The sequence below is a fragment of the Cnephaeus nilssonii genome (assembly GCF_951640355.1).
Source record: "Cnephaeus nilssonii genome assembly, chromosome: X".
Classification (NCBI taxonomy): Eukaryota; Metazoa; Chordata; class Mammalia; order Chiroptera; family Vespertilionidae; genus Cnephaeus; species Cnephaeus nilssonii.
Genome location: NC_137071.1, coordinates 45,696,193 through 45,709,448, shown reverse-complemented (window position 1 = coordinate 45,709,448; position 13,256 = coordinate 45,696,193). Strand labels below are relative to the sequence as shown.

The following is a 13,256-nucleotide window of genomic DNA, read 5'->3' as shown; positions in this document are numbered from 1 at the left end:
CTATTACTATAAAGCAGCTTAGTATGTCTACTAGAGGCCCTTTGCACAAAGATTCGTGCAATAGACCTTCCTTCACCTGGCTACTGGCACCAGTTTTCCTCCAGCACCGGGGACCCAGGCCTTGGCTCTGGCCACGGCCTTCTGCCTTCTTTCAGGGAGGGGGCTTGGACCCCAGTGGCAGTGGCAGCGTGGGGCAGGAGCTGCCGGGCCCCACGCCACCATCCGCAATTGGGGCGCCGCTGCCGCCCAGGTCCCTCAGTGATAGGAGGGACCCAGGCGCTGCCGCTGCTCCGACCGCGATCGCTGAGGGGCGGGACCCGGGCGCTGCCGCTGCTCCGACCGCAATCGCTGAGGGGCAGGACCCAGGTGCTGCTCCAACCGCGATCGCTGATGGGCGGGACCCAGGCGCCGCTCTGACCTCGATCGCTGAGGGGCGGACCCAGGCGCCGCCGTCGCTCTGACCACGATTGCTGAGGAGCGGGACTGAGCACCGCCGGCGCTCTGACCTCGATCGCTGAGGTGCGGGACTGGGTGCCACTGCCGCTCCTACCACGAATCTCGCCGGCCCAATCAGCCACCCCGAGTCCTGCCGCCCGTGCCTCCCGCCAGCCCCATCGGTCCCCCCTCGGCCCCATCAGTCTCCCCTCAGCAGCGGCCAATCGGGCCGTTGAGAGGCATGGGGGGCGGGACTCGCGAGTCCCGCCGCCTGCGCCTCTCAACGGCCGGATAGACCACCCCGAGTCCCGCCCCCCAGCCTCCCGCCGGCCCAATTGTGGGCGTAGCCGAGTGATGGTTAATTTGCATATTACCCTTTTATTAGGTAGGATTACTATAATATTAATTATCAGAACAATTCATATTGTAGTTATTAGGTAGTGAAAGACAATAACGGAACACCTGGTAAAAGTCAGACATTCACCACAGGAAGCTACTATAGCAACATTTAGAGAAAACATCACTGCATCCTTTTCCTGGACAGTAGGTCCCAATGTATAAAGGTCCCCATATATGACTTTCTTCCCAAAATGAACAGAATGTGTAAAATTCTGTATATTAGCAATAGGGGTCCCAACTCCTACTAGTCAAGACATAAAGGTTGTTCTACATAGCTTCCTCCTTGAGGTGTTCCTCTTCATTCTGGTAAGATGGATCCAGGGCTTTACCCCTGTCAGCTTCAGATCAATTGGAGTGGTGAGAAGCACATCCCAGAATCCCATCCATTTTTCCTCGTTTATCATCTGGTCATCCAGTTTTCCACGTTTTGAGTTGAACTCTGTCTCCTGCTTTGTAGGGATGTAGCAGACCTGGCCCATCATCATTGCTCTGCTCATGTCCATCTAACTGCCTATCACATCCCTCCCTCAATGATCTTGGCTCTGAATCCTTTCAGAGAAAAGGAGTGCAGGGTCTCTTCTGTAGCTGCTTCATGCTGAAGAGGGACAAAGTTTTCCTTCAGAGCCAAGAGATCCTTGCATCTACCACTCATTCTTCCCTTCCACCTCGCAAGAGGGTTCTCTACTTTCTCTAAAGCTAAATCTACTGACTATATTCTGAATCACTGTCCTTTTCACCTCCTTTGGAGAGTTGCTCCTTCAATAAACTCTTTTCCTTGACACCTATCACTTTCACATGAGCTCCTTCCTTTTTCATTCTTAAATATGCACATATCCACAGATCAAAAAGAGTATTTTTTTGTTTCGTTTTTTGTTTTTGTTTGTTTGTTGTTGTTTTTTTGCATTAGGTTATAGCCCTTTTAACTTCTCTATGCTCTCATGTTACAGAGCAGTGGATCAGAAATGAAGAAAACTCAGTTTTATCCTGGTTCCTTCCAATAAAGTTGGGTAAGTTACTTAACTCTCTGGGCCTCAGGTTTTCATTGGTAAAATGAGCCATCAATTATCTCAGTAATTCCGTTCATTTCTGATGTACAGTGCCTGATATAACTACAAATAAGGAACCAATACTCAGTGCCTCCATTTCCTATCAAATACCTTTGGAAAATTCTTTTTAAAATGGCCTTTATATCCAGTTACATACTGCTGCTATAATGCTGCATATCAAACCACTAAAAGTTCAGTAGCTTAAAACAATAAGCATTTATTTAGTTCTTGAGTCTGTAGGTTGGCAGCATAGGCTGGGTACAGCTGAGCAGTTCTAGGGTAATTTGTCTGGCAGTCAAGTGGTGGTAGGCTAATCTAGGATGGCTCTGGCTGAGGTGACTGGGCTCTGTTCCTTGTCCAGCAGGCTAACTCAGGCTGTTATAACAGAGATAGCTGAGAAATAAGAGACAAATGTAAACACAAGAAAGCTCAAGTTTCAAGGTCAGAACTGGTACATCATTACTTTTGCCACATTTTATTAGGCAAATGCAACCATAAGGCCCACCTAGAAACAAGGGGTGGGGGAATAGGTTCTGCCTTTTACTGAGAGGAATTCCAGTCACATGGAAAAGAGCAGGGGTTCAGAGAATGGTAAAATATTGGGACCAATAATGCCTTCTAGCCAAATACAGTTTCTCAATCCTTATTTTTCATGGTACTCCCACACTCAGCATATAATACATATTTACTACCCAATTTTCTTTTAACTAATTCAACACATTTCCTGAACACCTACTTTGTGCAAGGCACACAACCTACACTTTCAGAGTATAAAAATTTCTGGATGTGCATAGGCTTTGGGTTTAAGACAGAGCTGAGTTCACGTTCTAGCTCTGCCACTTATTGAATCCAAACTGCTTCCTCCTCTGTAAAAATGAGGGTAGCTACCCTCATAGGGTTAGTGTAAGATGAAGGAAGCATTCAGAAATCCATGGCAAACAATTTTTAGCTTCCTTCCTTCCTTCTCCTCATCTTTTCGGTTCCTTTTCATAGCATTGCCCTCTAGCAACTATGGTTTTCATCAAGAGTGAAACACGCCTGGCCAGATTGGCTCAGTAGATGGAGCATCAGCCTACGGACTGAAAGGTTCCAGGTTTGATCCTGGTCAGGGTTGTGGGCTTGATCCCCAGTGTGGGGCGTGCAGGAGGTGGCCAATCAATGTTTCTCTCTCATCATTGATGTTTCTATCTCTCTCTCCCTCTCCCTTCTTCTCTGAAATCAATAAAAATATTTTTAAAGATTGTTTGAAACACAGTGTTCTCTCAATATGAATCAGATCAGTAAAGCTCAAATTTAGTTTTTTAGCTATAACTTCTACTACTTTCCCGACTTGTATTTCCAGTTGTCTGTAAGATGTGACCACTTTTATAGCCAAAGTCAGCTCCTACACAACCATTATCAGAAACACACTATTCTTCCAGGCCCACCAGTTAGAAATATATTGCCACTCCTTTCTTCCTGCTACCCTCTTCCCAATCCAGTTTCTCAACACATTCTCATTTATTCCTTTGACGTCACTTTCATCAAGATATTCATCTGCTCCAGAACTTTTGAAGACACCCTAAATTCTACCACAATAAGACCTAACTCGCAATTTCCTAGATTTCAACAACTACCCTCAATAATTTGGTCTCATCCAACTAACTATATTTTCCCAATTCAGATGAATTCATGGCAACATATGAGTTATTAGAAAAGGCTTATATCAACACAAAGAACTCCTTTCCAATTGTGTTGAGACTGGTTTTGTAACCCAATGCATATTTACATCACTATTCTAAGCCTATTTTCTTAGTTATAAAGTAAGCTTAGAAACTGTACCTACCTCACAACATCCTCTCTAATAAAATGGTAATATGCAAATTAACCATCACTCCGCTAAATAAGCCACACCCACCAGCCAAGCCACGCCCACCAGCCAATCAGGGCGAGTATGCAAATTAACCCCCTTCCAAGATGGCTACAGCCACAGAGAGCAAGGTTTCCCAGGTAACAGAGGAAGCCAAGCTTTCCATAGCTGTTGCAGGCCTAAGCCTCCACTCAAGCTACAAAGTTTCAATTATAGAAGGTAAACAAATTCAAACAAATGGCGGCAGAATGGAGCTTGAGAGAGCAGGCCAGGGTTGCCGGCGGCAACAGGGGAAGCAAAGCTTTCCGCACACCCTGGCCGGGCCACCCGCTTAAGGCAACGAAGTTTCAATTGTAGAAGGTGAATTAACTGCCACAGAAATGGCTGCTGCCCAGAGGGAGCAGCAGGCTTGGCTCCGCTCCAGGCTACAAAGTTTCAATTGTAGAAGGAAAATAAATTCCAGATACCAAGGCCTCCGCTTGGGTTGCCAGGGGGCGTGGCCGGCCTGCAAACCACCACAGGCTCCTTGCTCAGGCCACCCCACACCCCAAGGGAACCCCACCCTGATCTGGGACACCCTTCAGGGCAAACCAGCTGGCCCCCACCCCTGTACCAGGCCTCTATCCTATCTAATAAAAGAGTAATATGCAGATTTATCATCACTGCAACACACAATATAGCTGCCCCCATGTGGTCAAAGATCCTGCCCCGATGTGGACACAAGATGGCCACTACAAGATGGCCAGCAGGAGAGGGCAGTTGGAAGGCACCCGGCCTGCAAGGGAGGGCAGTTGTGAGGGACCAGGCCTGCAAGGGAGGGCAGTTGGAGGTGATCAACCCTGCAGGAGAGGGCAGTTAGGGCTGACCAGGCCTGCAGGAGAGGGCAGTTAGGGGTGACCAGGCTGGCAGAGGAGGGAAGTTGGGGGCAAACAGGCTGGCAGGGGAGCAGTTAAGCATCAACCAGGCTGGCAACAGAGTGGTTAGGGGGTGATCAGGCTGGCAGGCAGAAGCGGTTAGGGGCAATCAGGAAGGCAGGCAAGTAAGCAGTTGGGAGCCAGCAGTCCTGGATTGTGAGAGGGATGTCCGACTGCCCGTTTAGGCCCGATCCTGGTGGGATCGGGCCTAAACGGGCAGTCGGACATCCCTCCAGGAGTCCCAGATTGGAGAGGGTACAGGCTGGGCTGAGGGACAACCCCCCGCCGTGCACGAATTTCGTGCACCGGGCTTCTAGTGAAATATAAAAAGGCAGCTAGAAAAATGTCACAAAGCATTGTGGTTATGTACAGGACAATATTCCACACTCTCCCACGTGTACACAGAGAGCTTTACAGACTTGTTCATAAGTCTTCTTTGCCACCTGGAGCCCATCCTCCTCTCCTCTTGGATGCAGATCTCCCAGTATTTCAAATACATGCTCCTGCTCTTACTGATCATTCTGATATCTTATGTGGTACCACAAACAAGAACCACGATATATTCCAACTTTTATGTGTGCAGAGAGGTAGGGAATCGGAGTTCTTCAAGTAGATTGTAAACTGAGATCAGGAATAGGTATAGCCCACAGCAGAAGGCTGGAAACCCAGTTTATCACCACGTTCTTAAGCTGCCTTATTGACTTCACTTAGTTCCTTAAAGTGTATAGGTATGATTTTAGTTTGACAAAAAACTGGAATATAGGAAAACGACCATGGAGTCACAAAACCTTATTATGAATTCTGGTTGGACCACTTACTATGTGACTTTGGGCAGTTTATTTAGCCTCCCTGAGTTTCCTGATCCCTCCACTTCAAGAAAATACCACCAACCTCAAAAGGCTTCTGTGATTGAGGTTGTTTATAAAACTGCCAATATAGTGCCTGGCATATATTATTTGCTCAGTAAATATGACTTCCCTAATTTGCTGCCTGTGCAATCCTACTCAGCCGTCAATATTGTCTGACAATACATTACGTATGAAAACAGTAAACACTCAAATTTTTTTAAAGGTTATTATTATTACTACTTTTTAAAAAATCCTCACCTGGGGATATTTTTCCATTGATTTTCAGAGACTGGAAGAGAGAGGGAAAGACAGAGATAAATATTAATGTAGGAGGAGAAACACATCAATTGGTTGCCTCCTGCACGTTCCCCGACCAGGGCCCGGGCAGGGGAGGAGCCTGCAACCGAAGTATGTACCTTTGACCGGAATCGAAACCAGGACCCTTAGGTCTGCAGGCCGATGCTCTATCCACTGAGCCAAACTGGCTAGATCTAAAACCTCAATTTTGCAGATCACGATATAACAGACTTCAGATTTAACGGACAAAATTTCTGGTACGTCATATGTGAAAATTAACACGCTGTTACTTAAAAAATGCTTTTAAACAAGATTTGCTTATAAATTAACAGGCTTGTTATTAATTCACTGTTACTTTAAACATTTAGCAAATAGGCCATATGTTGGGAAAAACACTATAGTAATATTAGATATCTACAACTATAGTCTGCATATTTAAATCCAAGAGTAACTACTCGTAAACAAAGCTCGGCAGATGATTAGTTTGTGATCACACCGCATCTTGAGGTAATTGGTTCTGTTGTCCTGTGACTTTCTGCAGTTTTAACGGGTGCTGGCCAGATGTTCCTGTGTGCTAAGCCAAGCCCCAGCCATGTGCATTTGTTTCCTCGATGTGACTGGTGAATGCATGCATTTACTAGACCTATTTAGTATAAACTTAAAATTACAGTAATACATATAGAAAACCTCTGTGAAATTAAACTTTTCATGCAGAATTTTAATTACACAAACATGTCTATGTAAGTAAAAACAGGTAAACTAATTTTTTTATTTTTTAACATAATGCATTCAGAAAACCTACTTTATTATATAACAGACTTTCGGCTTTAACAGACACCTCCTCACCCAAATAGCTGTTATATAGAGGTTTTACTAATGCTGAAAATATCTTTATGCCTTCCAGCACAAGAATAAGGAAACACAAAGTCTCCTTTTCCAGTGTTTTTTATTTGCATATTTCACATTCACAAATAATTTTACAGATTTATTCTTTTTTTCTTTATTGATTAAGGTATTACATATGTGTCCTTATTTTACAGATTCATTATTTATAGGCAAGATCAGGATTAAAGTGGAGCATTGAGTGGTTCCAAAACATTACCAGCAAGGATGGCACGGAGTACAAAGACTCAGAGAGAACAGAGCAAACAAGAGCAGTGTGTGGCCACTCCCTACCAGGCTGCAGGAACACTGACTTCATTAAGGCAAAACCTTTCCCTCTCCTAGTTTAACTCAATAAAAAAGGCATTCTATTCTCACACTACTGCTCTCTGAGGTTTTAATATAACAGGTACTATAAGCAACCAGATGTATCCTGTGACTATAAAACACCTGAACAGACAAGTGAAATTTTGATGTATTAACCATCCCTCTGGGAGAATTTAAAAAGGGCAGAGTTGTTTTATCCTTAAGACTTTAAAAGAAAAAGGGGAGGGTATATGTGTGTGGTCGTGGTGGAAGTGGAGGGGAGACGAAAGGGGTTCAAGGAGGGGAAAAGGTGGCAAACCTAACACTTCCCATACACAACTTCCCTTGTTTCTCTCAGAGGCTGCTAATATAGTATTCTATCATATTCAGGAAAAAAAGATTGAGAGTTGTCTACCTTCAGTCAGTTGTAGGATGTAATGGCTAGTAACAGAGAACTTACCCTGAGGAAGGAGTATATTCATTTCATGTACATAACAATGCAATTCAAAATTATGCTCAACTATGTTCTCATCTAATCTGTTTTTTTCTGTTTTAAATCAATATAGTTAACCTTTCTGTGCCTCAATTTTCTACTTGTAAAAGGAGAATTGTAGTTCTTTATGTTGAGGATTAGAGATGCATAAAAAGCACTTAAGAATAGTGCCTGGCCAAATCAACAGAGACAGAAAGCAGACTGGTGGTTGCCAGAAACCTGGGAGAAGGGGAACAGGTAGTAACTGGATATGCCTTTTCTTTTGTGGAGTGATGAAAAAGTTCTAAAATGAGAGTGGTGATAGTTGCAATTATATAAATATACTGAAAAAAATCACTGACTTGTACATCACTTTAAAAGGATGAATTTTAGGGTCAAGGGATTTCAATAAAGCTAGAAAATTTTTTAAAAAATAGAATAGTGCCTGGCACACAGTAAGTGCCCAATAAATATTAGCTATTATTAGTAGTAATATTATTGTCATTATTATTTGGCCATCCTATGGCCTAAGTAAATCCCTAAAAATTCTTTATTTTCAATATAAGCCCACAGAATCTAAAAAAGTATTTCTAATTTACATACATGGATTAACATTCACACATTTATTTTTATCTAAATTGCCTCAGAAATTAACAGTATGAGAATCACAATTTCACTATTTGTCTGTAATCAAACAGCTACATGCAACGGACATCTGATCACATTATGATAGGCTTTAAATTCCAATGACTAGATGTTATCCAAAAATTTGAAATGACCAGAGATTTTCATTCATCTGCAGGAGTAAACAGAAAGCCCAATAAATAGAATATATAAAGGACATAATCAAGTCTTCGTACACAGGCTTGCTAGCCTTCTAATCACATTTAGGGGGTACTTTATAAAAAGACAATTGTAGTCAACAGAAAAATGCTTCCAGTCCCATGTCCTGTGGCTCCACCTTGTCCAATAGAAAACCCCTGCCACAATGAAAAGACACAACGCAACCCATGTAATAAGCCTTGTAAGAGGTAAAAGACTTGACAATGACTGACTGACTTTTAAGACTATACTGCATATTCAAATATGTTTGCATCAATTGAGTTTTTATAATCTGGACAGTGATTAAATCCAGTCTTAACCATTCCTATTGCTGAAGAATATAGCAATGAGTCTCTATCTCAGAAGTAGGAGCAAGTGATAAGCCATGATGCAAGTGATAAATCACAACACTATAATTTCCTCTGAAGTATGAAACTTCCCAATTCCTAGAACAGAGTTGCCTTTGTTGGAGTCCCCTTCCCTTCTAGTCCTCCTTTCTATAACTAGCCATGTGCCTTTGCAGCAAATCAGGGAAAGCTGTTGAGGGTTACAACTTCCAGATACTCAGGACTTTTGTCACAGAAAGCAATGCACTTTTTGTGTATAAGAAAATATTTATACCCTCAAACTGACTACTTGTTTTCAGAAAAATAATTAAATTTCCATTTTACCTTCATTTACATCAAGTAAATCCATTTGCTAAGTCACCCAAGAGCAACAGATTAATACACAGAACAAACTGCCTTCACACCTACTATGTATAACCCTTTTCCATATGTACACACACAAATTCCTCACAGAGTTGTGGCCTTAAGAATTTCTCACCAAATATTTAGCCTGAGTAAAATTTGGTAAATACTTAATTTCCTTTTGAGAAGCATGGTTATTTCTTTAATTTTACATTATAATCACTGAGACAGATTATAAAACAACTTTGGAACAGAGATCTTTTTAGTGGCAGTTAGAAAATTTCAGACAATGGATATGGATGGTAATTTAGGACTAATTTCAAAATTAGGTCATTTCAAAATATTGATTTTACCTAACTAAAGCATTGGCTTAGTCCTCGCATAGGATTTATTTTAAAATTTAAAAGGGAATTTGAAATAAATACAAAAACTTTGGCCAAGGCTGGGACAGAGGGGGCCAACTTTGTAATGCTTTTGTAGTTGAATATCATTCTAAGAACCTAACTGTCGAAGTATTGTTCCCCTGGTTAATCTGAGGATGGAGAATATATGTTTTTAAAATCATATGTTAAATGATTTTAAAACTACTCTGGAAACTACTCTGTTTAGGTAGTCTTTAAATACAAAATGAATAAATAAGTTCTATGCTAAAGAAATAATGTGGAATAAGAAATTCCTGCCTTTCTAAGTAATTGTATATTTACAATAAATGTTTTCTGCCTGACACCTAGTCTTTGTCTATTCAGGGTTCTTCAGTGTGCAATTTGTAGAAGGCAGCAGCTCATATTACATTAAAGGAGCCCCATTTATCTTAGAATCAGCCTGCCCCAGACACTCTACTCCCTGAAAAGCCTTCACATTTGTGTGCATAAATAGCTGAGAATACATGTAAGTGCACATGTCTAAGGAGAGCTAATTTGCTTTACAAATAGTCCAGAACCAAGAAAATAAATTGCTATTCCCCAACCCCAAAACCACATCTAATGAAAAGGTGGCAGCTGTAAAGCCAATTCATCCTACATCATGCTTTAATGTAGGCCATACTACACAGAATAATGAAGAATTCCTTATAGCTATGCTGTATTCAAACTTCCTCATTCTACCTTTAGGAGAAGGTGCCCAAATATGCCTTAGGGAACCACCAATCTATATTTCGGAGGTGTTCTACTTGGATAAATTCAAGCATTGGACCACCGAGAGCTTCAGTCAAAGGAACACTACATGTTGCTAACATCTTAGCTTGCATATTCAGAGCTAGGGTGTAAGATTAAAACTAGAGCCAAGCTGGTATTGCTCAGTGGTTAAGCATCAACCTATGAACCAGGAGGTCAAGGTTTGATTCCCGGTCAGGGCACATGCCTGGGTTGTGGGCTCGATCTCCAGTAGGGGGCGTGCAGGAGGCAGCCAATCAATGATTCTCTCTCATCATTGATGTTTCTCTCTCCCTCTCCCTTACTCTCTGAAATTAATAAAAACATATTTTTTAAAAAGATTAAAACTATATTGTCACTGAGGTGCTGTTAAGCAGGGCAGTAAGGTGATGATACAGAAAGATTGAAATAAGCTAATTCTTTAAGCGTCTTTTGCTTTTATTTAAAGCAATTTTCTATGATCAAAATCTGAATACAGGTTAATGCATGTTTTCTTCTCCCACATATATAAACCCCATCTGTCATCATCTGTCATTGTCTTTTTAAACTTGAGAGAAATAAAAGAAAATGGATATAGACTTATTTATTCTAATAAGAGGCATATTCTAATAGTCTTAAGACAATGTGTTTAAGAGCTACACCTAAACTAGTATTCTCAAAATTGAAAATATAGTTACCAAATCTATTCAACTTGCAGGAGGTATCCATGTGCTTTCCAAGTCATTGGTAGTCACCCAAATGGACCACAGTGTCCGCTATCATGCCTTAAGAAAACATTATACTATGTGTACTATGCACATGTATTTTAAAGAAATAGAGAAGAGTAGATAAAAAGAACAGCCTTTCAAACATCAGTTCCTTACATAAGTGGTGACAGTGCTTATGGCTCCCTTGTAATCTCTTCACATAGCCAGTTACAAAACACCTCCAAAATTAGACAAAATAAAGCCAGAGGCAAAGTTCCATGGGGAATTACATTGTTCAGATGAGCTTTCAATTCACTGGTTTTTAATTTCCATTTCCTGATTTACTAAGGAGTAAAGGTGAGAATCATCCAACTGATGACAAAATAGAATAAGAAAACAGGATAAATGGCAAGCGCTTTGCGGTTTGGAGGCTGGCTGTCAGCAAGAAAAGCTGTAGAGGCTGGAGAAAATAAAACAAAACAAAAAAGAATATTGAATACAATGAGATTGTCATAACTACAAACATTTACTAACTTTAATGTGCTCAACATAGTCTGGAATAGAGTTATACTAAAAGTTCACTTATATATTTGCAAATCCGAGAAAAAGGCATTCTACAGCACAGTTTTCCTGACAGCTGAGGGCTGCTTGTTTCAAGTACCAAAGCTTTGAAAGTTTTCAACATTTCAGATGGAAACCCTTCCAAAAGGGGTCTCTTACTGTTTTCTGAGAAATCATTAAACTGTGATGAATAGGCTTACAACAATGTACAAGTTTTTTTGCTACTATGGCAAATGGCCTTATACTGCTGGGTCTTTTGAGTAATTGTTCTTCTTATTAAGTTAGCTCTTTTAGATGCCATCCCTCTTGTCCACCCAGGAAACATCTAATTATCAATGATCACCCTGCTAAGAAATCTTTCCTGAACAATCAGCTGGTATCCTGCCAGCTCAGGTAAAACTGCCCACTTCCCTCCTCTGTGTCCCTTCTGTGCCTACACAGACTTCCATCTCCCACCTGAAACACTTTATTGTCTTTACGTATTTATATGTCTAGCTGATCCACTGGACTGTGAACTCTGAAGATAGAGGTCATGCCTAGCACAGTGCCTAACACATAATTTGTGCTTTATAAATATTTGCTGAATTAAAGAATGAATGCTTCTAAAATTCTACTTTCTGAACTGCTGTGGGCCTGGATACTGGATACCTAAGCTGTTCAGAACTACATGTATGATAAATTACCAGACTCTAAGTGAGGAAATCTGGGACTTTCCCATAGGTAAAGCACTCAAGCTTAATATACAGTCTTTGGAATATCAATTCTGGCACTCTCAAACTTTTTTTTATTACTTCTTGGCTTTTAACTATGTTCTAAGCAAAGAGATATTACTGCACTTAAAATATTAGGCAGTCTGTTTACCTCATTTAATAAGATGCCAGTGAACACTTCTAGTGTAAAGTAGAATTTTAAGATAATTTTAGGAATGCTAAAACAATCAGCACATAGCATTCAATGCCACTGCTATAGATTCTTCCTAATCTTTAGCAGAATTTTCTACTGAAGCAGGAAAGTACTATATAATGATACTTAACAACCTATATTGGGAGGTAGTATAGTAAAGTTCTAAAATGTGATCTGCTTGCGTTTGAAACTTGATTCATCTATTCAGTAGTTATATGTCCTAAGGCAAGTTACTTCACCTCTCGGAGTCTGTTCCTCATCTATAAAAATAGGACTACTAACAATAGTTTTTATTTATTAGGGTCATTGTGAGGGGTAAATGAGATAATACATACAAATCACTTACAATAGTGCTTAATCTATGATTAGCAATATATAAATCTAGCTATTATTTTTATTTTGTCAGGAAAAGACCCAGCATTTCTCAAGTCACCTATGCTTCCTATACACTGAGTGGCCAGATTATTATGATCTCTGAATGCATAATGATCTGGCCACTCAGTGTATATCCTATATAATAAAATGCTAATATGCAAATTGTCCCCTCAACCAGGAGTTCGACCAGCAGGCCAGCCGGCCAACCGCCCATGTCTCCTCCCCCTGGCCAGGCTGGCCAGACCCCACCCATGCACGAATTCATGCACTGGACCTCCTCTAATATATATATACTAGAGGCCCAGTGCATGATTGAATCATGCACGTGTAGGGTCCCCTACACGCTTTCGCTTTTCACGGTGGAGCTGGGTGCCTGTCCGCTGGTGCACCAGGCCTTTCAGAAGCCTCCGGCTCGGCGGAGGCTTCTGAAAGGCCTGGTGCCGGAGCAGACAGGCACCCAGCTCCCCCACTTTTGATGGTCTGCGGCCGCTGAGGGGGGCTACCCTGCTGTTGAGAGGCGCAGGGAGCGGGACTCCCGCCCCCTGCACCTCTCAATGGCCGCTGAGGGGGGCTGCCACAGACACCTGGCTACCCTGCCGTTGAGAGGCGCAGCTGGGTGTC

General features: G+C 41.6%; 1 protein-coding gene across 4 annotated transcripts in view; it reads right to left on the bottom strand.

The window, feature by feature from the left end:
- Positions 1-789: 789 nt before the first annotated feature.
- YIPF6 (Yip1 domain family member 6) overlaps positions 790-13,256 on the bottom strand; it is a 55,745-nt gene continuing 43,278 nt past the window's right edge. For 2 of the 4 annotated variants that reach the window (XM_079765075.1, XM_079765078.1), the window contains exon 7: positions 4,926-11,256. In XM_079765075.1, the coding sequence (XP_079621201.1) occupies positions 11,141-11,256 (116 nt within the window). In that variant the 3' untranslated portion in view covers positions 4,926-11,140. Of the gene's footprint in view, positions 2,274-4,917; positions 11,257-13,256 lie in introns of those variants that run through there. The other 2 variants (XM_079765076.1, XM_079765077.1) reach the window with 2 other exon arrangements.